The sequence below is a fragment of the Protopterus annectens genome, chromosome 3.part0, assembly GCF_019279795.1.
Source record: "Protopterus annectens isolate FY-2018-M chromosome 3.part0, PAN1.0, whole genome shotgun sequence".
NCBI classification, from domain to species: Eukaryota; Metazoa; Chordata; order Ceratodontiformes; family Protopteridae; genus Protopterus; species Protopterus annectens.
Window position 1 is genome coordinate 1,984,328,526 of NC_056731.1, and position 25,681 is coordinate 1,984,354,206.

The window sequence follows — 25,681 nt, forward strand, 5'->3', positions numbered from 1 at the left end:
TTTATAAGTGGCTATAGCACCTGCCATCAATCCCGCCCAATACTGAACTAGTCACTGCATTCCATTTATAAGTGGCTATAGCACCTGCCATTAATCCCGCCCAATACTGAACTAGTCATGCAGAGTTAAGAATCGTATCCCTCCCCTTATAATCAATCCTGAAGAAAAAAATACAGGACTCCGATTTGAATGGTTTGGGAGATTCACATCCCAAACTTTGAGCACTTAAAATAGAGTCTAATGAAGCTCTATTAAGGGTGAAACCACTCATCTTTTAATATCTTTTTTAAATATCTTTTAATATCTTTTAATAGGTTCATAGGTTTATAGGTAAGTACTAGGCTATCTGCCCAAGGGCATCTATAAGCCTAGCCAGAATGTGTTGGCTTTCGTCACCCCCTTAGATTAGTTCTCTTTGCCTCGGTCCAGTAGAGCCATTAGCTCCCTGTGCCTCTGTCCAGCAGAGTCACTGCAGTGATCCCCGGGGTCAATTTTCTGTTTCCCATCCACTCGTCAAGGTTTCTCTTGAAGAGTGTTAGTAAGGGGCTCTGCCTGATGTAGATTGGAATCCTGTTCCAAAGCATCGGGAGTCTCTGGGACAGGAATCTATCCCTCCAGCACATCCTATTTATCATTGTGGTGAGGTTTAGATCCTTAGAGCGTGTGGTAATTGGGGATTTGTTTTTTTTTTTTTTAGGTGGAGCATGTCCACCAATTCTGGGTTGGACATGGCTTTGTATGTCAGGCAGAGATCACCTCTGAGTAAGCAGAAAGTTTCAGTAAAGAAGGATCCATTGCTAAATTTTGATTACTTGATTACTTTGATGCTTCAGTTAAGATTGGTTATAGTTCCTGGTGCTTTTTTTCTGCTTTTAAGAAGGCACAGCCAGCAGCTTCAATACTCATGAAGTACCCTGTCGTGTTTATGTATATATATATATATATATATATATATATATATATAGAAAAGACACTCTTACCTGGAAAAATCAAACTTCACAAAACTTTGGTCCTGGAACTATGCATTAGACTCGTCAACTGCCAGAAGCAGAAACTGCCTTTTTCACCACATCAGCATACGATTTAGCTTTAAAAACAACAGCAGAGGCAACAGAAGCTACAGCACTAGTAGAAGTGTGTGTGTGTGTGTGTGTGTGTGTGTGTGTGTGTGTGTGTGTGTGTGTGTGTGTGTGTGTGTGTGTGTGTGTGTGTGTGTATGCATACTAAGTCTGGAATTGCTGATCCTAAGAGAATGGTCAGAATTCCCTTATCTTCACACATTCTTCACCCTAAAAAATCCATATCTCCAACAGGGTGCCAGTAATACAACACAGTCAATGTTTCTATTATATTGTTGTCATTTCTATTCCAGAATTACACATCTGTTTTCCAGAATTAACACTAGCACATTTTCTTACAGCTTTCTGCATATTTATTAAAATGGCTTCTTTAGATTGTTTGCAGAGCTGGTAGTGATTGGATTTGGTGGATTCACATCCCAAAATCTGAGCACTTATAATAGATTCTGATGAAGCACTATAAAGGCTGAAAACACTCATCTTTTGATATCTTTTTAAATATCTTTTAATTTTCCATAAAGAAGGATCCATTTCTAAACTTTGATTACTTTGAAGCTTCATTTATGATTGGCTATAGTTCTTGGTGCTTTTTTCCTGCTTTAAAGGAGGCACAGCCAGCAACTTCAATACTCATGAAGTACCCTGTGGTGTTTATATACAGATATGTGTGTGTGTGTGTGTGTGTGTGTGTGTGTGTGTGTGTGTGTGTGTGTGTGTGTGTGTGTGTGTGTGTGTGTGTGTGTCTGTGTGTGTGTATATATATATATATATATATATATATATATATATATATATATATATATACTAAGTCTGGAATTGCTGATCCTAAGAGAATGGTCAGAATTCCCTTACAGCTATCGTCATATTTATTTAAACTGCGTCTTTAGACTGTTTGCTGAGCTAGTAATTCCTACCTGTATATTGGTGCCATTATGTCCCAGTGCAAGTGCACCACAGTGAAGACAACCATGGTGGTCACATTCTTTTAGTCCACCACTTTGGTTTATCTGCTAGTTCTTAGAATCCAAAATCAGTAACATTCTCCTATCATCTTAATCCACTAAGTATCTATCCTAGTCAAAGTCAGTTGGAGCTTTGATATGTACCCATATCAGCCTCTTATAGTCATGTCCCATTTTTACCGGGACACAACACTCTGTGCTGTCATGATTAGAACTTCAGCTTCCTTGCCCTTAGTTTTAGGTTTCTAGCCAGTTTTATAAAAGGTTTTAGTCAAATGTATTGAATGTAACAAAATTACTTTTTTTTCTATCACCAAGCACCCCCACATACTATCTGCAGAAATTCTGCATATCAGATTTATTGATATCAACTCTGAGGTTGGTGTATCCCAGAGTACATGTAAAACTCTAACTGGAGCAACTGTGTTTCAGAAATCTGCTGGTCAACCAGTTGTGTATTATTATATAATCATCTGTCACAGAACCACACTTATATCATTTTTGTGGGTCTGTTTTATAAACATGGAACCACAGAACTGTTGCTACTCACTGGCTTTACAAACCCACATTTGTTTTATTGCTTTCAGATTTACTCCATCCGTATTTAACTCTTCTAAAATCTGGGTCAGTTTGTTAAGCAAAACGCTATGTACAGAAATCCAGTCAATGTTGACATCTGCAATTGCTTATTTGTGTTTTCCAAAATCAAAATATCTTGTAAATTAGTTCTGCCCGTAAGCCTTGATAGTAACATTTGTTTTTTCACAGATGCCTTATTTTAACTGCAAAAGCTGAAAGCTGAATCAGATGTTAAGAAATTACTCTCCTTAGTTTATCACACTGGTTTCATTAAATCACACATCACCTTTGTCATTACTGTTATCCACATGGCAAATGACTATGTGCAATGAATAAAATCTGACTCAGTAGAATATAAGTCTCTGCTTTGGTCCTGAAGTACGCATGTTGTTTTCTCTCACTGGGTTAAAAAGATTAAATAAGTATGTCCCAAAAGAGATGTTTACTTGGAATAAATGATCAGAGGTGGAATTCCTAGACATGTTTATGTAGTGCATAGTCATGCACAATCTGACTGGTGCTGGATTACTTTAAAGCATAATTTGCATGGCTATGAATAGCTCAGCTAAACAGATTAAATGATAGCTCAGATGATAGTCTAACATCCTGCATAAGTAGATAGCTGAGATACCTACATAAAATATATGTATACAGTGGATATAAAAAGTGTACACACCCCATGTTAAAATGACAGTTTTTTGTAATATAAAAAATGAGACGACAGTAAATCATTTCAAAACATTTCCCACCTTTATTGTGACCTATAACCTGAACAATTCAACTGAAAAACAAACAAATCTGTTAGGGAAAAAATATCAAAAGTAAAAAAAAGTACAATATGCTGGTTGCATAAGTGTGCACACCCTTAAACTAATACTTTGTTGAAGCACCTTTTGATTTAATTACAGCATTCAGTCTTCTTGGGTAGGAGTCTATCTGCATGGCACATCTTGACTTGGCAATATTTGCCCACTCTGTCATGCAAAAGTGCTCCAAATCTGTCAGATTGCGAGGGCATCTCTTGTACACAGCCCTCTTCAAGTCAACCCACAGATTTTCTATTGGATTTGGGTCTGGGCTCTGGCTGGGCCATTCCAAAACTTTAATTTTCTTCTGGTGAAGCTATTCTTTTGATGACTTGGATGTATGCTTAGGATCATTGTCGTGATGAAAGGTGAAATTCCTCTTCATCTTCAGCTTTCTAGCAGATGCCTGAAGGTTTTGGGCCAAAAGTGACTGGTATTTGGAACTGTTCATAATTCCCTCCACCTTGACTAAAGTCCCAGTTCCAGCTGATGAAAAGCAACTCCAAAGCATGATACTGCTACCACCATGCTTCACCATGGAGATGGTGTTCTTTTGTTGATGAGAAATTTTTTTTGCACCAAACGTACCTTTTGGAATTGTGGCCAGAAAGTTCAACCTTGGTCTTATCAGGCCATAACACATTTTCCCACATGCTTTTGGGAGACTTGATGTATTGTTTTGCAAATTTTAGCTGAGCCTGGATGTTTTTCTGTGTAAGAAAAAGCTTCTGTCTTGCAACCCTACCCTATAGTCCAGACATATGGGGAATATGGGAGATTGTTGTTACATGTAGTACACAACTACTTGGCAGAAATTCCTGCAGCTCCTTCAGTGTTGCTGTAGGTCTTTTGGCAGCCTCCCTGACCAGTTTTTGTCTTGCCTTTTCATCAATTTTGGAGGGATGTCCAGTTCTTTCAATGTACTGTTATCCCATATTTTATCCACTTTTTGATGACTGTCTTCACTGTGTTCCATGGTATATCCAATGGAAAATTATTTGTACCCTTCTCCAGACTGATACCTGTCATAGGTTCATAGGTTCATAGATAGGTACTAGGCTATTGGCCCTAGGGCTTATACAAGCCTAGCCAAAAAGGTACCCTGGCTTTCGCCACCCAAGAAAATTATTTTCCTGTGCCCCTGTCAAGCAGAACCACAGAAGTGATCCCCGCGGTGAATTTCCTGTTACCCATCCAATCATCAAGATTTTTCTTGAATAGTGTTAATGAGGGGCTCTGTTTGACAAAGATAGGTACTTTGTTCCAGAGTACGGGAAGTCTCTGGGACAGGAATCTATCCCTCCAGCATGTTCTGTTTATTGTGGTGACAAGGTTTAGGTCCCTAGAGCGTGTAGCTCGGAGGGATTGGGATTTCTTTAAGTGGAGCATGTCCAACAGCTCTGGGTTTGACATAGCTTTGTTTGTTAGGCAGAGATCGCCTCTGAGTAGGCGATATGCGACGGAGTAAAGCTGGAGTTTTTTGAGACGGTCTGCGTAAGGCATCAGTATGAGGTCAGTAATCCTCTTTGTTAGGTATTTTGCGGCCTTTCCAGTTGTTGTAGATGTCTTGTGAGGTACATACCAAAAGGGGCGTTGTACTCTATAATGAGTCTAATGAGTGATGAGTAGAGGGGAACAAAGACCTCTTTTTTTCTGGATGAGAAACCTTTTGTGATGAGGTGTGCCATGTAGAAGGATTTCCTGACCACTGTGGCGATGTGATTATCAAAGAAGAGACTACTGTCCACCTGTGTCCCAAGGTCTCTTATCACACTTTCGGTGGATGACAATGCATTTTTTGGCATTGAGCTTGAGACCATGTCTTTGACACCAGGCATCTGTCTCAGTGAGGCCTTTTTGTAGGATGTCCACATCGTTAGGAGTTTAAATTATGGCTCCTAGTTTGCAGTCATCTGCGAATTTAGTTAGCCAAAGACCTTCTGTGTTAGCCTGTACTTCAGAGAAGTAGATACCAAACAGGAGAGGACCCAGGACTGAACCCTGTGGTACTCCACTTGTCACTGGTCTGAAGTCTGATTTGGAGTCTGCTACTTTCACGGTGTGGGTTCTGTCAGTAAGCCAGTTGGCAACCCATCTTGTGACATAGCGATTTATACCTAGTTTAGTGAGTTTATCTATAATTCCAGAGTGGGGGATGGTGTTTATCGCCTTGGCAAGATCTAGATAGGCTTTGTGAACCACCTTACCCTCATCTATGGCTTTGGTAACTACTTCAAAGAAGTCTACCAGGTTTAGGAGACATGATCTGCCTTTTACAAACCCAAACTGTGTGGGGTCCAGAGTTTGGAGATCTCCAATGTCTTTGTTTATGAGTTCCATGATGATATGTTCCATGGCCTTGCAGACAAGGCTCGTCAGGCTAATGGGGAGGTTGTTCCCGGGTTCTGTTGTGGCCCCCCCCCTTTGTGGAGTGGGATAACTTTCGCGGTGCACCATTCAATGGGCACAAAGCCTAAGGTGAGGCTATGATTGAACATGGTACTTAGGTGGGGTGCCAGTTCATTCTGTAGTTCATGTAGAAGGCAGCCTGGGATGTTGGCAGGTCCCACGGATGCTGTGTTCTTGGCTTTGGAAAGTGAAGTTTTTACCTGTGCAGCCGTGATTACAGCAACTTTGCATTCTTCCGGTATAAAGATGGGCCCTTTAGGTGGTGAAAGGGGGGTAAAGTTAGCACTGAACCTATCTGCCAGGATGTTGGCAATATCAGTTGGTTCTGTATATTTAGTGTCATTGTGCTGTAACTCAGAGCAGATCTCAATAATGAGATCCCTTTGATGCCTTGTAAGCACTGTGATACATGGCTTTTGCTGTAACAGGCAACTGAATAAATGTCAGGAAAATCCTAATAGGACAGCTGAACTTTATTTGGGGTTAATCAGAATCTCTTTCATTGATACCAGGTGTGTACCCAAGAAGACTGAATGCTGTAATTAAACCAAAAGATGCTTCAACAAAGTATTAGTTTAAGGGTATGCACACACAGCAAAGTATTAGTTTAAGGGTGTGCTGACCTATGCAACCAGTGTATTGTATGTTTTTTATTTTTTATATTTTTATCCCTAACAGATTTGTTTGTTTTTCAATTGAATTGTACAGGTTATAGGTCACATTAAAGATGAGAAAAGTTTTGAAATGATTCATTGTGGTCTCATTTTTTATATCACAAAAACCTGGCATTTTAACAGGGGTGTGTAAACTTTTTATATCCAATGTGTGTGTGTATATATATATATGTATATATATATATATATATATATATATATATATATATATATATATATATATATATATATATACATATATATATATATATATATATATATATATATGCTAATAGTACTAGTAGGAGGCTGTACAGATGAAGTCTTGCAGGTTTCCATCTACATTTATATATTGCTTGTCTTTAGCAAATTGATTATTTATAATTGTTTCAAATGCTTACTGTTTGTGACTTATAGACATATGTTGCATGATGCTCTGTATTAAATAAAGTTTATCTTGCAAAAAAAAAAAAAAAAAATTCCCTTGTTATCCCACCCCTTTTGGGGGTGTCAACCAGCTGGTCCAGGCATTAGAGTTAACAAAGATGAGGAACCTTTGGGCAAGTGAGTTTGAGCACGAGTAATTCACCCTGTCAATGTTTGGGTAGTTAAAGTCACCCAAAACCATGGTGTTTGGATGTATCTTGATAGACTGAAGTATATCCAAATAGACAGAGTGAGTGTCCTGATTAATGGAGAGGGTCTTGTAGCTGGCAATGACTTGAGCAGGTGTCTTACCAACAGTTAATTGCACCTGAAGTATCTCCAGGGAATCATAATATTTAACCAATCTGGAGGTATATTTATCTTTAATGAATATTGATACACCACCTCCTTTAGTTTTCGTGCGTTCAGTTTGTGGTCTGAACACATGCAAAGAGGTCTAACCCAATATGGCCAGGTGCCCTCAACAGCCTTGAACCAGATCTCTGTGGCTGCATGAATATCTCCGTCTTCCAAGCTGAGGACTGCTTCCAGTAAGTGCAGTTTCATGTTAAGACTCCTATCATTTAGCAGTATAACTTTGAGGTTGGTTTTAGATGGAGTTTTCACACTGGGAATTTCGTCCTTGAGACACTGCCTAAAAAGGCACTATGGGGGGGGGTGGCAAGAGCCTTAGCCAGTAGCCGAAATCCCAGGGGTGACAGATGAATACCATCTCTGGCAAGGCAGTGAGGTGCGTGGATCATGTCATCCCAGGCTGACAGATACTGGATCCCATTAGAATGATAACAGAAACTAAGCCAATTATCAAAGTCAATAATTTTCTGTTTGTATTGAGGCAACATCCTAGGTGAAGGTAAAATGCTGCATAAGGCTAGGGACATAGCTGCCTGAAACACATCGTCCAAGGGCTCAGTCATGTCTCTCTTAACGTAGTCTAGATAGGTATGTCTCAAGTCTTTCACACCAACATGGACAATATCTATTGTTGAGAGACTTGAGTGCATGTGTGATATGGTGGATCCTAGCACCTGACTGACAGCTGACCATGCCCTTTTCCTTAGATAGCCTGGTGAGAGGGACATCTGTGTTTCTCACGATGGAATTACCTATTGGATCATAGGATCATAGAAAGTTACTAAGCTAATGACGCGAGGGCCCTTACAAGCCACGATCAGCACCTATTGCCCCTGTCCAAGAGTGACATAGGTGGAACCCCCTGGGTGAATTTATGGCTACCCATCCAATTATCCAGATTGTGTCTGAAGAGTGTTTTTTTTTTCTTTTTTTATTCTACAGTGTCAGTGGTGTTCCAGGCTGTGATGATGTAGCAGCCACCATACTCTTCATCAGTCACCATGCCTGCTGTTGAGACCGCAGCAGTCCATGACTAATATGTTTGGTTTTGTGTTTTCCCTTAAGGGCTTGACAGGTGAGACACTGGTGCCTGAGCTGTTATGTGGATTCTGTTGTGCAGCGGAAGTATTATGTACAGCATGCTTGTGTTTGTGTTTGAGAGGTCTCTGGTGTGTAGGTAGTTTTCTGGTGAGGACCTCTGCATATGTAGGTATGTGTGATGTGGGTTTGAGTGGAGCAGGAGCTGAGTTGTGCATGCTGATAACACACTCTTTCTCACATGTACTGACTGGTGTGTATGAGGGCATTACTTCAAAATTCTTAATATAGTTGCACCCCATGTGTCGAGTTTGTGCAGACTAGAAGTAAAGGGATGTCGGTGAACATGAAACAGTTGCTACGCTGCCTCAGGATGCCCATGTCGACCAAGATGGCTGAAGACTCTGTGGGAAATTGTACATATTGTTAGGTAAATTAATATGATCAGGAAAAGAGGTCACACTTAGGAATGACTAGTGGGTGAGACGTGTGTTGTTACCTCTGAGGCGAGGCTTAGTGTTCCACCTGACAGTAGAGCAGGGCCGCAAAAAAAACCCTGGAGGACCACAAGCAAAGTGCTAAGGGAAAATTTTAGCAAAATGTTTGCATTTGTAACCACCAATGGTAACCACAGCTACATGGCAGTGCATGGTGGTGCACTACACGCAAACAAGCGCTAACATGGGGCTTAAATAAAACAAGAAATAACCCTTATAACTCAAACTAGCCAATAATGCTGCTCTCTCTCTGAGCTCTAGTACAGTCACCCTCGATTAGATGGGACCCAGACAGCATTCTCTTCCCACAAGAGTGCAGAAGGGCCTTCACCAACAAAGATGTCTTGAATATGATACTCAGAAGTTACAAAATAGACCCAGAAACAGCAATCCTGGAACTGGGTGTGCTGGGTGTGCTACAGCTGAATTAGTACAGTATACAGAGAAACGTGGCAAAACAACAATTCAGATAATTCAAACGACAGTAAAATGCAAATACAAATTAAAAGTGCAGTATATGAGCAAAAACAAGCATTTATAGTTAGTTGGAAGCAAAGGGTGCCTTAGATCTTTCAGTACCTCAGTGAAGAGCTGTTTTTACTGCTTACGTGATACCAAACAGTTTAGATTCAGCAAGTCTAAATCTGGACTAGGCTATAAAAGGCATAAGTACTAGAAATTCAAAGGGTCTATTAATCTTGATTCCATTGTGTACTGTGCAAAGTCCCTTATACAGCAGTGCATGACTGAACAGGATACCTGTAAATTCTACAACTATTTTTAATTTACCCAGTCTATTTCAGGCCATGACCTCATATCTCCTGAGTTCCAAAATTAACTATGGAAACAGTTTTAGGGTGAGATGGGGTATTTCGACTATTTGAAGTAGACCCGTGTGTGTGTGTGTGTGTGTGTGTGTGTGTGTGTGTGTGTGTGTGTGTGTGTGTGTGTGTGTGTGTGTTAATATGTATATATATATATATATATATATATATATATATATATATATATATATATATATATATATATATATATATATATATATATATATATATATATATATATATATATATATATATATATATATATATACACACACACACCCAACAAAGAAACGATGCACAATGTCAAAGGTGCAATGGATAAAAACCATGTAAAACCACAAATGACTCCAGCACTCCAACGAAAAATAAGAAAGAACAAATTCAGACAAACAAATGGCATCAAAGACCAGTTTTGCCACATGGCATTATCAGTGTGTACCAGGAAATGGTATACCTTCAATACATAATGATTACATTTAAAGACACAGTATAGAGATACCTGAAGCCCCATGAAGAAACAAAATAAAACATCAAAAATAACAACAACATCACTCCCAATATTGCATCAACAAAATAAATACATTTGTATCCAAAACACCAACTGTCATAGTTATTAACATAACATACATAAAAATTGAATAAAGAAATATATTAACAATGGTCATTCAGACCCGGTTTGAATAGTACTCCTAAGTTAATAATCCACATATGCTCCTTTCTAGTCAAAATTTGATGTTTTTGTGAAACTGTAAGATAATCCCGCTCTACCTTGTCTATCCCCAAAAAAAAACAAAACAAAATGTGCTGAATTATGTTGTAATTAATGTTTATAAAAAGCACTACGTAAACATTTACATTTGATATCACTCACATGTAATGCTGTACGCTGCTTAAAGGAACAAGACATTTGCCCAACAGAAAAAGACACACATTGGCAAAATGCTATGTATATAACCCATACACTAGAACAAGTGATCAAATGTCTGATATCATACACTTTGGGGGTATAGACCAAAGTGAAGGATTTAGTCCTAGATATTTATTTACAATCTTTACTGTGTGCGCGAAAAGTACGTCTGACTAATGTTTTGACTGCAAGACCAATTGAATATGTATATCCTTTTTATAAGCAGAAAACTGCTCATCTAAGGTTTTATCTCTTCGAAAACCAAACCTACAATAATCATCTAACAAAGGTCCAAAAAAAAAAAAAACATCAGACTTCAGAATGTGCCAATGCTTGGCTATCACTGACTTAATCCTGAAAGTATTAGTGCCAAAGGCAGTAATCAACCTAGGCTTGCCAGAGTCATCTACAATATGCCTATTTTTATCCTGCAGTAGTTCTGTCCTAGATACTTGAACAGACTGCTGATAAGCTGTATCTATCAAAGCTTGACTATATCCCCTGGATGTAAATCTTGATCTGAGGTTTTAAGCCTCAACATTAAAGTCTAAATCAGTATTACAAGTTTGTCTAATTCTCAAAAATTGGGCCTTCGGAAAATTATCAACTATGTGTCTAGGGTGGTAACTGTTGGCATGCAACAGAGAATTTTTGGAAAAAGGTTTACGATAAAGACTAGTTATAACAGTCCCATCTATAACTTTAGTTACATTACCATCCAAAAATTCAACATTGAATAAATCAATTTTGCCACTAAAATGTATGCCATATTCACTGGAATTCAAATAGGCCACAAATGCTTTCCAGCCTTCCAAATTGCCATTCCAAACTGCCCAGCAATCATCCAGATATCTACAACACATGATTAACTGGGATAAACATTAATTTGCATCACTATAAATGTACTGCAACTCAAAAAAAACCATGAAAAGGTCCGCATAAATGGGTGCAAATGTAGCACCTATCGTGGTGCCTTTGATATGCAAAAAACATTCTTGTCCAAATTTAAAAGCATTATATTCTAACACTAATCCTAATAAAGTAAGTAGAAATTCTACTTCAGCCTCACCATACATATGTGAGTGTTGTAACCAGTATCTTACTGCAATGATACCACCCTAATGTGGACTGCTGGTATATAGCGCTTGTACATCCAGGGTGCCTAAATATGCATTACATGGAACTCGTAGGTCATTCATATATGATAAAAACTGATTGGTATCTTTAATTCTTGCTTGTACAAAAACCAAAAGTGGTTTGAATTTGGATTAAAGGTAAATTGAAAGAGGCTCTATTAATGACTCTCTTCCAGCAACATTAGGGCGACCAGGAGGTTTAGTAACTGATTTATGAATTTTAGGTATCAAATAAAAATGTTGAGGCTCTGGATCATCCACCACTAATTGGGTTGCCAAAGATGCCTGAATAATCCTTTCTAACATAACCTAGTTCAAATACTCATCAATCCTCCTTTTAAACCCTATTGTAGGATCAATTAAAAGATGACAATATGATGTAACATCCATAATTGTGTATTAGCCTCAAGCTGGTAATCTTGTATCTTCCAAACCACTATGGCTGCTCCCTTATCAATATTAGTACTGACCAACCTTTCATTGTTTTTTAAATTCCCCATGGCTGATTTCTCACTAACAGTTAAGTTATGGGAATAATTCTTAAAAATATGCCTTTGGTTTACATATAACTCATGTAATACATGTTGTTCAAAAATCTTGACGGATCCATGGTAAGACAGTTGAAAATTTGATTTTTTAAAATTAAAAGATGCTCTCTCAGGCTCTTGTTGTACCTATTATTTTTGTGCAAAAATATTTCAGATTAAGAGCTCTACAAAATTCCTTAATATCTTTAACCATATCATAATGAGAAACATAAAATGATGGCACAAATCCCAATCCTTTATTAAGTAACTGTGACTCAGCATCAGAAAAGTGATAATCTGCTAAATTAACCACCAACTGGTTCTCATCAATACTGGAACCAGTTACAGTCATCTGCCCATCTTTCAAGTCTGTAGAATTTTGGTAAACATACTCTCTACTACTTTGCTTGAGATGTTTATGGCCTCCTCTTCTAAATGGACTCTAGATCTCTTAGGTATCGGGAGAAACTGATGAAAAATGTTCCCCTGTATCAATCTCTGTATCAGTGTTAGAATAACCAGAGGAGGCCTCTGAAGTGCTGGATCTATTGTTGGTTTTCCTCAATATAGAATGCACCCACTTTCTCTTGGGCCTATTGGAATTATTAGTCTCTGAAAAACGAACCGACCTCTTAATTTTCTTCCAAGTCTATGCACTTTAACTTTTAAAATCATTTAAATCGTGTTGGTACTTCTTAATTTTACAATCTTGTAACTCCTTGTCATATTTTTCTGTCTCTTTTATAAAATACGGCATGCTTGTCAGTGTAACCTTGTTCAGTAGTAAACTTAGTTGTTTGCTCATAACAATCATTAAGTTTGGCCACTAGCAAAGGTAACTGTTGTTCATAATATTCTATCGGTAATAAAATGAACATATTTGATGCTGTTTGTTGTACCTTGTGCCACTTTTGCATAAATAATGTATCATCAGCCCCAACTCCAGGTTCTACGTATACTCACAGCCCCCATGGGGCAATTTTAGCATTAGAGTACGCCTTTAACAATTTACAATGCCAGTCGTTTGAGCATATCTTTTTTGTAATGTCCATCAATTGCTTAAACTGTTGCCCCTGTATATACTGTGAGTACACCATCTCCGAATTAAAAGATGAGAGGTCATCCTTATCTGTGACTAAATTTTCCAAAAATGAACTAAATTCTTGCTCAGCTACCAAATCAGTAATAAAGTACAATCCGAGCAATAACGTCCACCTTTTGAGAATAGACAAGGTAGAGGGGGATTATCTTACAATTTCACAAAAACATCAAATTTTGACTAGAAAGGAACGTGTGTAGATTATTAACTCAGGTGCACTATTCAAACCGGGTCTGAATGACCATTGGTAATATATTTATTTATTCAGTTTTTATGTATGTTATGTTAATAACTATGTCAGCTGGTATTTTGGATACAAATGTATTTAGTTTGTTGATGCTATATTGGGAGTGATGTTATTTTTTATGTTTTATTTTGTTTCTTCATGGAGCTTCAGGTATATATACCGCGTCTTTAAATGTAATCTTTTATGTATTGAAGGTATACCATTTCCTGGTACACACTGATGACGCCACATGGCGAAACTGGTCTGTAAGGCCATTTGTTTGCCATTAAATATGAGCACACTACTTCTGGCTTTGTTCTTTTTTATATTTCTTTGGAGTGCTGGAGTCGTTTGTGGTTTTATATATATATATATATATATATATATATATATATATATATATATATATGTATATATATATATATATATATATATATATGGTCTACTTTGTTTCACTGTAAGCTCATTTTACTGAATTTGAATTCACCCTAACCAAATCACTGAAAGCTCAAATTACTGAAAACTCATTTCACCGGATCTCATTTCACTGAAGTGAAGTACTTGCACTGTGTAGAGTACTGTAAGGCAAGTAAAAAGAATATGCCCTTTTCTCCATTGTAGTCCAATCCTGGAGTTAGTATATATAGTTAGGGGGGTGTGGGGGTCACAGCCCACAACATTGGGGGTGTTGGGGGCATAGCTCCCCCACCTAGTTTGGTTTTATATTATATTTCACGGAAAGCTTCAAAACAATACATTTTAAACCATAGACATGTATACTTACAACACCAATGACTAACTCTTTCCAGAAGACAATATATATCCAAACTAAGTGGGGACTATTCCCCACACACACTCCATTGTGGGGGGCTGTGCCTCCCACACCCCTCTTAACTATATATACTAACTCCAGGATTGCACTACACTGGGGAAAAGAGCATATACCTTTTACATGACTTACAGTACTCTATCCAGTGCCAGTACTTCACATCAGTGAAATGAGATTCAGTGAAATGAGTTTTCTGTAATTTAACTTTCAGCAATTTTGTCATGGTGAATTCAAATTAAGTGAAATGAGCTTTCAATGAAACAAAGTAGACCCATACATACATATATATATATATATATATATATATATATATATATATATATGTGTGTATGTGTGTGTGTGTGTGTGTGTGTGTGTGTGTGTGTGTAGATATATATATATATATATATATATATATATATATATATATATAAAGTGAGAGAGAGAGAGAGAGAGAGATGGATGTGTGTGTGTGTGTGTGTGTGTGTGTGTGTGTGTGTGTGTGTGTGTGTGCTGACGTTTGTGTTTTAGAAATCACCTCATTAAAGTCAGACTGCTCAAGACATGCCTTGTACCATTTTTGCTTTGAATTTTACTGTGCAGCTTCTCAAGAGCAGAATTACTTCTTTCAAGAATAAATGCAAGGCAAGAATTCCACCAGCACCTGTCACCTCAGCAGCACAAGCCAGGGTCAGATTTAATCTATGTCATTCTAACAGTATCTCTGTAGGCACTAAGGCAAAAGATTACATACAAATCAGTAAGTCTGTAGGGAAGCTGTAACTAAGAAAGGCACACACAGGGTGCATAATTTGTGTCACACTATACTGAGTGATAAAACGACACTGCACTTTTAAGAAATGTTGTTGCAGAATGAGATAATTACCCGTGCGATCAAGATTTACTTTTTATTCTCAGCATATCTTTAAACATGTTTGTGCTTGCTAAATCAGTGTTACAAGTACCAGACCGTCACTAATCCACTGATGACATAACATATATACCAAGTAACAAATTTTGCAAAGTTTGATAATTAAAAAATGCAGCATTGCCCTTTAAAAATCATATCACTTTATTATATTTGGACCTCGCCAAGGCCTTTGACACCATCCCCCACTCTGGAATCATAGATAAACTTACTAAGCTGGTAAGCTGGGCATACTCGATGGGTTGCCAACTGGCTTACTGACAGAATCCACACTGTAAAAGTAGCTGACTCCAAATCCAGCTCCAGACAAGTGACAAGTGGAGTACCTCAGGGTTCAGTCCTGGGGCCGCACTTGTTTGGCATCTACTTCTCTGAAGTACAGGCCAACACTAAGGGACTCTGGCTAACAAAGTTTGCAGATGACTGCAAAATGGGAGCTATTATTGAATCCCCAAATGATGTGGATACTCTACAAAAGGGTCTTACAGAAACAGATGCTTGGTGCTAGAGCCATGGGCTCAAGCTCAATGCCAAGAAGTGTATAGTTATCCCCTTTGGGAAAAAAACATGTACCCATGAATTACCGCATAGGTGGCAGTACACTAAACACTGAAAGTGTGATAAGAGACTTAGGGACACAGGTGGACAGTGGTCTCCCCTTCAATAACCACATCGCCACAACAGCCAGGAAATCCTTCTATGTGGCACACCTCATCACTAAGGGCTTTTCATCCAGAAAAAGGAGGTCATTGTCCCACTGTACTTATCCCTCATTAGACCCATTATAGAATACAATGCCCCATTTGGTATGTACCTCTCAAGACATCTGCAACAACTGGAAAGGACGCAGAAATACCTCACTAAAAGAATCACAGGCCTAAAGCAGATGCCCTATGCTGACCACCTTAAAAAAACTCCAGCTATACTCTGTCACATATCTTCTACTCAGAGGCGATCTCTGCTTAACATACAAGGCCATGTCAAATCCAGAGCTGTTGGACATGCTACACTTAAAGAAATCCCAGTCCTTCAGAGCCACATGCTCCAGGGATCTAAACCTTGTCATCACAATAAACAAAACATGCTAGAGTGATAGGTTCCTGACCCAGAGACTCCCCAGACTCTGGAATAGACTGCCCATACATGTCAAGCAGAGTGCCTCCTTGGCCCTCTTCAAAAGGAACCTTGACGATTGGATGGGAGAAAGGAAATTCACCCTGGGGATCATGTCAGTCACCCTGCTAGACAGGGGTCTAGGGAATTAAATAGTGTGGGAAGAAATAGCCAGGGAATTGCTATGGCTAGGCTTGCATAGGCCCTAGGGCCGATAGCCTAGTACCAACCTATGAATCTATGAACCTATGAACAGATCCTAATGTACTGGATATCATAGTATTAATGCTAGTGATTCTTTGTATCAACTTAGTTCAGTCATTTGTATATGTTCCCTTAAATATGTTTAACTTTATGAAGAATGTCAGTAAATCTAGGGGGAACAAGCTGCAATCTGGGGGTAGAAGTCAGTGTGCATAAATAATAACATTGCGGAGGTGGGCAGAATAGGCTTCTTTTAAGCACACCTTACATTATATTCCAGTTTCAGTATTTCAGCATCACACTCTGTACAGCTTCATTTCATTCTATCCTGCAGTGTGATTTAAGGTGTTAGAACGTTTTCATATTCTAAACACACATGGTTTCTCCATCATTAATTGATAAACTATTAAATAACTGGATTTACGAGTGCCATTTTGAGTGAAAACAATATTTTTAGTCTACGTTCGTGCTACAAATCCTGATAACTGAGCATGCATTCTAGAGTGATAAATATATCTGTAATTCTGCTTGCAGGGTATGTATTCAGTCTTAGAAAAATGCAAAAGATAGAAAATTGCACTGGCAGAACTAAATATAATCAGTAGAATGTAAACTGATACAAATGTGATAGACCAGTCATAAAATACAATGGGACGTTATCTGAACTAATATTTTCATTGCTCAAATTCTATATATCAATATAAACACCTTACTTTGATAACATTTAGTCATCAGATACTTGTAAATATGTACAAGCTGTCTGATGATGACTACCTGTGAAGAGAAAACACCTTAAAGGATATAGAGATGATGCCAAAGTCCTTTGGGAGTTGGCATAATGGTTAAGGTGTTTATCTTTCCAACAAGAGATGCAGAAAATTGACTAGACTTAAAATGACCCAGAAAAGAAGTTTACTTGCATTCATCTGTCTATATTCTGTATATTATATAATATGTTCATCTGTCTATATTCTGTATATTATATAATATGTTCATCTGTCTATATTCTGCATATTATGTAATATGTTCATCTATCTATATTCTGCATATTATGTAATATGTTCATCTGTCTATATTCTGCATATTATGTAATATGTTCATCTGTCTATATTCTGCATATTATATATGTTCATCTGTCTATATTCTGCATATTATGTAATATGTTCATCTGTCTATATTCTGCATTCAGTGTAACATGTTCATCTGTCTATATTCTGCATATTATGTAATATGTTCATCTGTCTATATTCTGCATATTATGTAATATGTTCATCTGTCTATATTCTATATATTATGTAATATGTTCATCTGTCTATATTCTGCATATTATGTAATATGTTCCTCTGTCTATATTCTATATATTATGTAATATGTTTATCTGTCTATATTCTGTATATTATATAATATGTTCATCTGTCTATATTCTGCATATTATGTTCATAGGTTCATAGGTTCATAGGTTTATACTAGGCTATCTGCCCTAAGGCATTTATAAGCCTAGCCCAAATTATTGTGGCTTACGCCACCCCTTATATGAAAAAATACTGTGCCCATTAGTTTGTTGTGCCTCTGTCCAGCAGTGACCCAGAGATGATTCCCGGGGTAAACCTACGATCTCCCATCCACAGGTCTAGATTTCTCTTGAACAGAGTCAGCGAGGTGCTCTGCCTCACATGGACCGGGATTTTATTCCACAGCATAGGGAGTCTCTGAGTGATAAATCTATCCCTCCAGCACGTCCTATTTATATCCGTGCTAAGGTTTAAGTCGCTTGCTCTAGTGGTTTTGGTGGATTTGGATTTTTTGAGGTGGAGCATGTCCATTAATTCCGGGTTGGACATGGCCTTGTATGTCAGGCACATGTCACCTCTGAGCAGACGGTATGCGACTGAATAGAGCTGGAGTTTCTTCAATCTGGCAGCATATGATAGATTTTGGAGTCCCTTTATCCTTTTGGTGAGGAACTTTTGGGGTCTCTCCAATTGCTGCATATGTAATATGTTCATCTGTCTATATTCTATATATTATGTAATATGTTCATCTGTCTATATTCTATATATTATGTAATATGTTCATCTATCTATATTCTATATATTATGTAATATGTTCATCTGTCTATATTCTGTATATGATATAATATGTTCATCTGTCTATATTCTGCATATTATGTAATATGTTCATCTGTCTATATTCTGCATAATATGTAATATGTTCCTCTGTCTATATTCTATATATTATGTAATATGTTTATCTGTCTATATTCTGTATATTATATAATATGTTCATCTGTCTATATTCTGCATATTATGTAATATGTTTATCTGTCTATATTCTGTATATTATATAATATGTTCATCTGTCTATATTCTGCATATTATGTAATATGTTCATCTGTCTATATTCTATATATTACGTAATATGTTCATCTGTCTATATTCTATATATTATGTAATATGTTCATCTGTCTATATTCTACATATTATGTAATATGTTCATCTGTCTATATTCTGTGTATTATATAATATGTTCATCTGTCTATATTCTGCATATTATGTAATATGTTCATCTGTCTATATTCTGCATATTATGTAATATGTTCATCTGTCTATATTCTATATATTATGTAATATGTTCATCTATCTATATTCTATATATTATGTAATATGTTCATCTGTCTATATTCTGTATATGATATAATATGTTCATCTGTCTATATTCTGCATATTATGTAATATGTTCATCTGTCTATATGCTATATATTATGGAATATGTTCATCTGTCTATATTCTATATATTATATAATATTCACTTTCTCACTTATGTTTTCAGTCTCCCTATTCATGCTTTCTCTTCTGCATCGCCATTCACATTTGGTCTTCTGTAGTACTCACCTTCAGCTGTTATGGCATATCATTGGAAACTTGTATGCATTTACGGCCTCAGATTGACTGGTATCTTGTCAGCTACAGAGGTCTCAAAATGGCAGACACTGAAAAATCAATGCATCATTTTATGTACATGATGCAGATGTGGGATGAGAGCAGCAAAAAATTAATCCCTGAGGATGCTAAGACTCTTCTCTCTAGAAAGTGTCCCCTGCTATGCTGCAGAAAAAGGGGTCCCAGTCACCCCTGACTTTTGCTTTAATATTTGAAGGAATGGGGAGTGGAGAAGTGGGAGAATTTAAAAAAAAACAAAAATAAGATCTTTGGAGTGCATTTTAAACTCTGATAGTGGTGTGTACAAGTTATATACTAACCCAAAAGTAGTTTGCAAACCTCCATCTCATATGGACTCCAATAATCCAAAACTACTTTCCAAGCATCCATCTCCTACATACCCACTTCCATGCCTTATATTCTACTTCAGGAAACTTAGCTTTCTGTGTACAACATATATCCACTAACATGCTGATTTGCCAGTTGTCTGTTACTGTAAGTACTGGACTGTCGACTAAATGCCCACGGACCAGCAAACCTCAGCGTGACTTGCGTTGTTAGATTAAAGTTAAAGTCAAACATTTATGTTTTATTTTTATAAAGCAAAAAAAATTTTGCTTCTTTCCTTATACGTTCTTTTTTTTTCCAGTTGTTGGGACATGAATGATAATACCGCTTTGTGGTGGGTAATAAAAGGACCTGTCGTTGGATCAATCATGGTAAGGATGATGGAAATGCAGCCTCCAAAGCATACCTCTCAACTGTTCAGATTTTTGCACTGCCCAGATTTTTGCCTCCTATTTTTGATCCATTTTTCATAAAATTGTGGTTTTCTGGCAAATTAGTGGCAAATCGTTAAAGACTGAAATTAGAAAATAATGACAGTCATTTGAGTTTCAGACTTCATACCCTTCAGAAAATTCATGCTAATGCAAAACCTGTTATTCTATCAACTTTTTAAGTTTGTAAGAGCAATATTTAAAAATTGTCCCTATTTTGGGCCTTTGTCCTCCTTTTATTCATGGCTTTTCCAGATTTCTTTCTATAAGATGTTGAGAGGTATGCTCCAAAGTTAATGTTTATATATGAGACTACTGAAAATTGTACAACTGAATAATGTTTCACAAAAATAACTTTTTTACTTATCCATTTGCATTTAATTTTCAGGAATGTATACCTAATACAACAGCCTACTTTCAGAAATAATCTGTGAAAAGTATATAAAGCTTTAGCGTAACTAATTGAATGTCTATTACAAGTCAATGTGTGTATTTGTAACATTCATGCATTTTTTTCTAGCTTGCTGTTTGCCTCCTTGCCTGATGACTGTTAAGACTTCCCCAACATATTAAGTACCCCCAACACAGAAAGGATAGCCATCCAGAGATGCTGTCATCCAGGCAGAATTGAGTGTTCTTGCAAATTTTCTGCCTTCCCATTAATGAGATCATATCTGTAAAGGCCCCAACCCATCCCAAGGATAGGGACATGTGACCTTTACCACCACTGGGTGTCCACTATACTTTACCTATATAACTGCATGCTACAGTGCACCCATTGTAAAGGTTACGATCTGCTCAACTTGGTGGATGAGTGTTTTCTCCAGGGCATCCCTTTGCTGTTGTTAACGCTTCACCACTCTCATTGTATGTCCACAGTCAGATGTTCCTTTTAGCATAGTTAACCCCCCCATCCTGTTCATACCATCTCGAGCAGGATTTCAAGGTGTTAATAGAACCCTTGTTTCATAGGTTTTAGTCCACTATTCTATCACAGCTAGCTAAACTCACACAACATTCCAATTCTGCCTTCTGCTTCAATCATTACAATAATTGTAATGTGGAGTGAGGTGTGCAGTGGTATTTCCTTGAGGAAATGAATGCATTACAGCAAAGTCATGATATTACTAGGGTAACCTTTGTAGTATCTTAGGTAATGGGAGTTTATAATTAATAAATATGTTATTAAAAACTCACCACCTTCTCTTAGGTTCGTAGCTTCATAGGTTTATACTAGGCTAATGACCACCAGGACCTTTATATGTCTAGCCTTGAACTCCAACCCAGTTGTGTCACTATGTAACATGGGCATTTATTAGGAAGGGTATGTTAAGAAGTTTCTAGAGGTTATGTATGGGGGGATTATGTTAGTTTGGGCATTATTGTCTACCTCTGTCTATTAGAGATATTGGGGGCCTGACCTGGGGTGAATTTTTGATTTCCCATCTGTTGGTCAAGGTTAGAGTTAAATAGGGTTAGGGAAGGACTCTGCTTCACATAGATGGGAACCTATTCCAAAACATGGGGATCCCCTGAGCATACCTCTCAACCTGGAAACATCAAAAATCTGGACCAGGCCCATGAAAAATATGTACAAATCTGTACGCTGATTAACATCTAGTTTGCATACATACTTATTTAACCCCACCCACTCCAGTGGAATTGTGGGATATCAACTTTCAAATGCAAACTGAAGAATAGACAAACAAAATATGCCACCACTGACCTCCTGCAACCATTCCAATGTCCCATTGCCTAATACATGGTGATTTCACCCCATTTACCATAAACACTAATGTGTGCATACTGCTTTACTTCTACAATTATTATTTGGATTTTATTTTGACATCTGCTAAGCAAAGCAATACTATCTCAATGAAAATAGACTTGGCATTAAAACTTCTCTACCCTTGAAACTCACATTCATTGAAATAACATTGAAACCCACACCACATCCAAAGAAAATGCATCTGGTCAGTCGTGAATAAAGATTACCTTTGGGCTGTTTTCATATCATTAGCCCCTTGCACACAAAACAAGAAACATATGTGTTCTTTTCTTTGATACACCTTCCGGACTTTATTAAGTTATATTCCTTGTATAGTACAACACACTTGTTAGAACGTATTTTAAATTTATTGTTTGAACATTTTTCCAGTAGGCTGTACTGTAGGCAATGAAACAAAATGCATGAACCAATAATGACAAAACTGCCCAATTCAGAATATTTTCATCATAAAAGTCTACTTCCACACCCACACTATAAATAGAATGACAGCAGTGTAAGCCATAGGCATCTTGTACAGCTTTTCACACTTATTTTCAAGTTAATTTTTTTTTTTGGGGGGGGGGGGGCAAAAGGTCAAAAACCAGGGACACATTTAAACATTGCTTGTATAATTTTGGAAAGTTGCTAGAATAAAATGCTATTACCACCATGCATGTCACTGGCAAGTCTTGAAACCAGGACCCTATGCACTACAGTCAGAGCAACATACCACTATGCCAAATTAGCAGTTTCCTAAAAACTAGGAAGACTGAAACTCAATGGCTATCATTTAGTGAATTCAGTTCTCACTTCTCACCATAGCTCTCAACCTCTTAGCACAAAAAACCTGGACAAACAAAGCCAATAATGGGGGAATGCAAATTCACTTCTCACTTCTCACCATAGCTCTCAACTCTTAGAACAAAAAAGCTGGACAAAGCTCACAAGTGGTGGTGGCTAGGGAGTTACCAGCGACACATTTTAACCATTGCTTGTATAATTTCAGAAAGTTGTTAGAATAAAATGCTGTGTTACCACCATACATTTCACTGACAAGACTTGAACCCAGGACCCTATACACTATATACACTACCATCAGAGCAACAAACCACTATGCCAAATCAGCAGTTTCCTAAAAAATAGGAAGACTGAAACTCAATGGCTATCATTTAGTGAATTCAGTTCTCACTTCTCACCATAGCTCAGCCTTTCAACCTCTTAACACAAAAAAATGGACAAAGCCAATATGGGGGAATGCAAATTCAGTTCTCACTTCTCACTTACCATAGCTCTCAACTCTTAGCACAAAAACCTGGCAAACAACAAAGCCAGTAATGGGGGAATACAAATTCTGTTCTCACTTCCCACCATAGCTCTTAACTCTTAGCTCAACAAATCTGGACAAAACTGACACACACAGACACACACACACACACACACACACACACACACACACACACACACACACACACACACACACACACACACACACACACACACACACACACACACACACACACACACACACACACACACACACACACATACACGCACACACTGGATCCAAAACGAGCGCCCAAGCATCCCTGAGTGAGTGCATTCAAAGTGAGAGCTATGTACTCATTAGCGAGATACGAATGGCCTGCACAATTCAAAGCTAGGTGCTGTAAATACATTTCCCTGTAATCGCAAGTGAGATTTCCCACTCGCATTTCAGCAATATCAGCCGGAAATGACAGTGTGATCTTGCCGGTAGCTGTGATGGAGCTGACGTCATCGCGCACGTGATTACGTCAGCTCTGACAGTGCGGTAATTCAAAAACTTAAAAAAATGAATGAAAAAAATCGGGAATGAAGAGGTGCCACTCAGGAATCATGGCACCCCTTCATTTGGACCACAAAACTCGGTAAAAAACAAGTAATTTGGTATGGTTGAGAGGTATGCCCCTGAGACACACATCTGTCTCTCCAACATATCTTATTTATGTCACAAGCATAATTTAAATACTTGAATCTAGTGGTTCTGATACTGTTTGTTATGTGGATTTGAAAAAGGTCCATCAGAGCTGGATCCAAGGATGTCTTGTATGTCAGGCATAGATTGCCTTTCATTGACCTCTAGGAGACAGAGTATAGAGATAGGGGTTTAAGGCAATCCATGTGGACAATATGTTTATACCCTGGATTCTCCCGGTAAGGAATCTTTGTGGCTATACCAACTATTGCATATGTCTGGTTATGTATATACAAAAGAGGCATTATACTCAGAGATGGGTTTGGTAAGGACCAAGTAATGACTTACTTGAACCTGGATGCCATGCCCTTACATACAAATTGGGTGACATAGAATGATTTTCTTACTACCTTGGTCACATGTTGGCTAAAAGCCTGATTACTGACTACATATGTTCCCAGATCCCTGACTACCAGGTCAACTTTTACAGGTGTCTTATTGATAGAATAATGAGCGTGGGTGACATTTTTACCAAAAGGCACTATAATGCATTTCTTGGCATTGGATTTTATTCTGTGTTAGACCGTCTTGTAAAATGTTTGTTTCATGACAGAGTCTGTGATACCTTCCAACAGGTAGTCATCTGTGAACTTGGTCAACCAAAGGCCCTTGACATTTAGCTTCACCTGCAAGAAGTAGATGCCAAATAGGAGCAGTACCAGCACAGAGCCACAAAATATCCCGCTAGTCTCTTACTGAAATATATGTACTCCAAGATCTGTGGAAGTAATTTTACCAAAATTGTTTCTACCAATAAGCACCTGACAAAAAAATATCAGTAAAGTGACCTATTCCTGTAACTGTTTTATTTATGTGGATGTAGGCAGAAAGTTACTTGTCAGGTGTCTAGTACATTGCCCAGACTTGGTAATGGATCAGGTAGCAGAACTTTGGGTATAGTCATGTTTTGTGACAATTGTTTTGAAGTTAGAGATCTCTCTCTTCCTAGCTGTGTCATTTTATAACTGTGCAGACTAATTGGTACTACTGTTTGCATAAAGAAAGATGATAAACCAAGAAGTTGAATGGTCATGGAATGTATACAGAGGGAAACAGCAAGAGACCGATACAATACTTGTGTCATAACTCTGAGTGAATAATAAAAGCAAAATAAGGGATTCCACACTGGCTGTGATTACATTCTGATACATGTTCAGGATCACAGAGAGTTAAACTAGCGTACCGCAAAAGAGCTGAGGTTCTAACTAAAGGTAAGACATGAAATCAAATTAAAAAAATCAGTGCAATCTACAAAAGGGGCTTTTTTTATACACATCAGTTTTCATTCTTCAATAAATTTTTATTAGTAATTCTGAAAAGGTGAGTGAAAGTATTTGCATCACACTCTTTAAGCAAACCATAGATAGAGCCTTTTTTTGATATCTCAAACACAGGTAAAGAAATTAGGCAGGTTCATGTGGCTGTGGTAATGCATGTCTTCTTTACATTTGGAGCAATACCGCACAGTAACATGGCTGTGGAAAAGACCTAGCAGCTTAGTTACAAGATTTCTACATCTTCTGGAATTTAGGATAAATATCTTTAATACCAGCAGTTCATTTGGTAGCGTGATAGCTGAATATGT

General features: G+C 37.7%; 1 protein-coding gene across 11 annotated transcripts in view; it reads left to right on the forward strand.

The window, feature by feature from the left end:
- LOC122797235 (pituitary adenylate cyclase-activating polypeptide type I receptor-like) overlaps window positions 1–25,681 on the forward strand; it is a 1,630,218-nt gene that overhangs the window by 1,333,426 nt on the left and 271,111 nt on the right. For all 11 annotated transcript variants that reach the window (XM_044066074.1, XM_044066073.1, XM_044066075.1 and 8 more), the window contains one exon: window positions 20,185–20,254. In XM_044066074.1, the coding sequence (XP_043922009.1) occupies window positions 20,185–20,254 (70 nt within the window). The remainder of the gene's footprint in view (window positions 1–20,184; window positions 20,255–25,681) is intronic.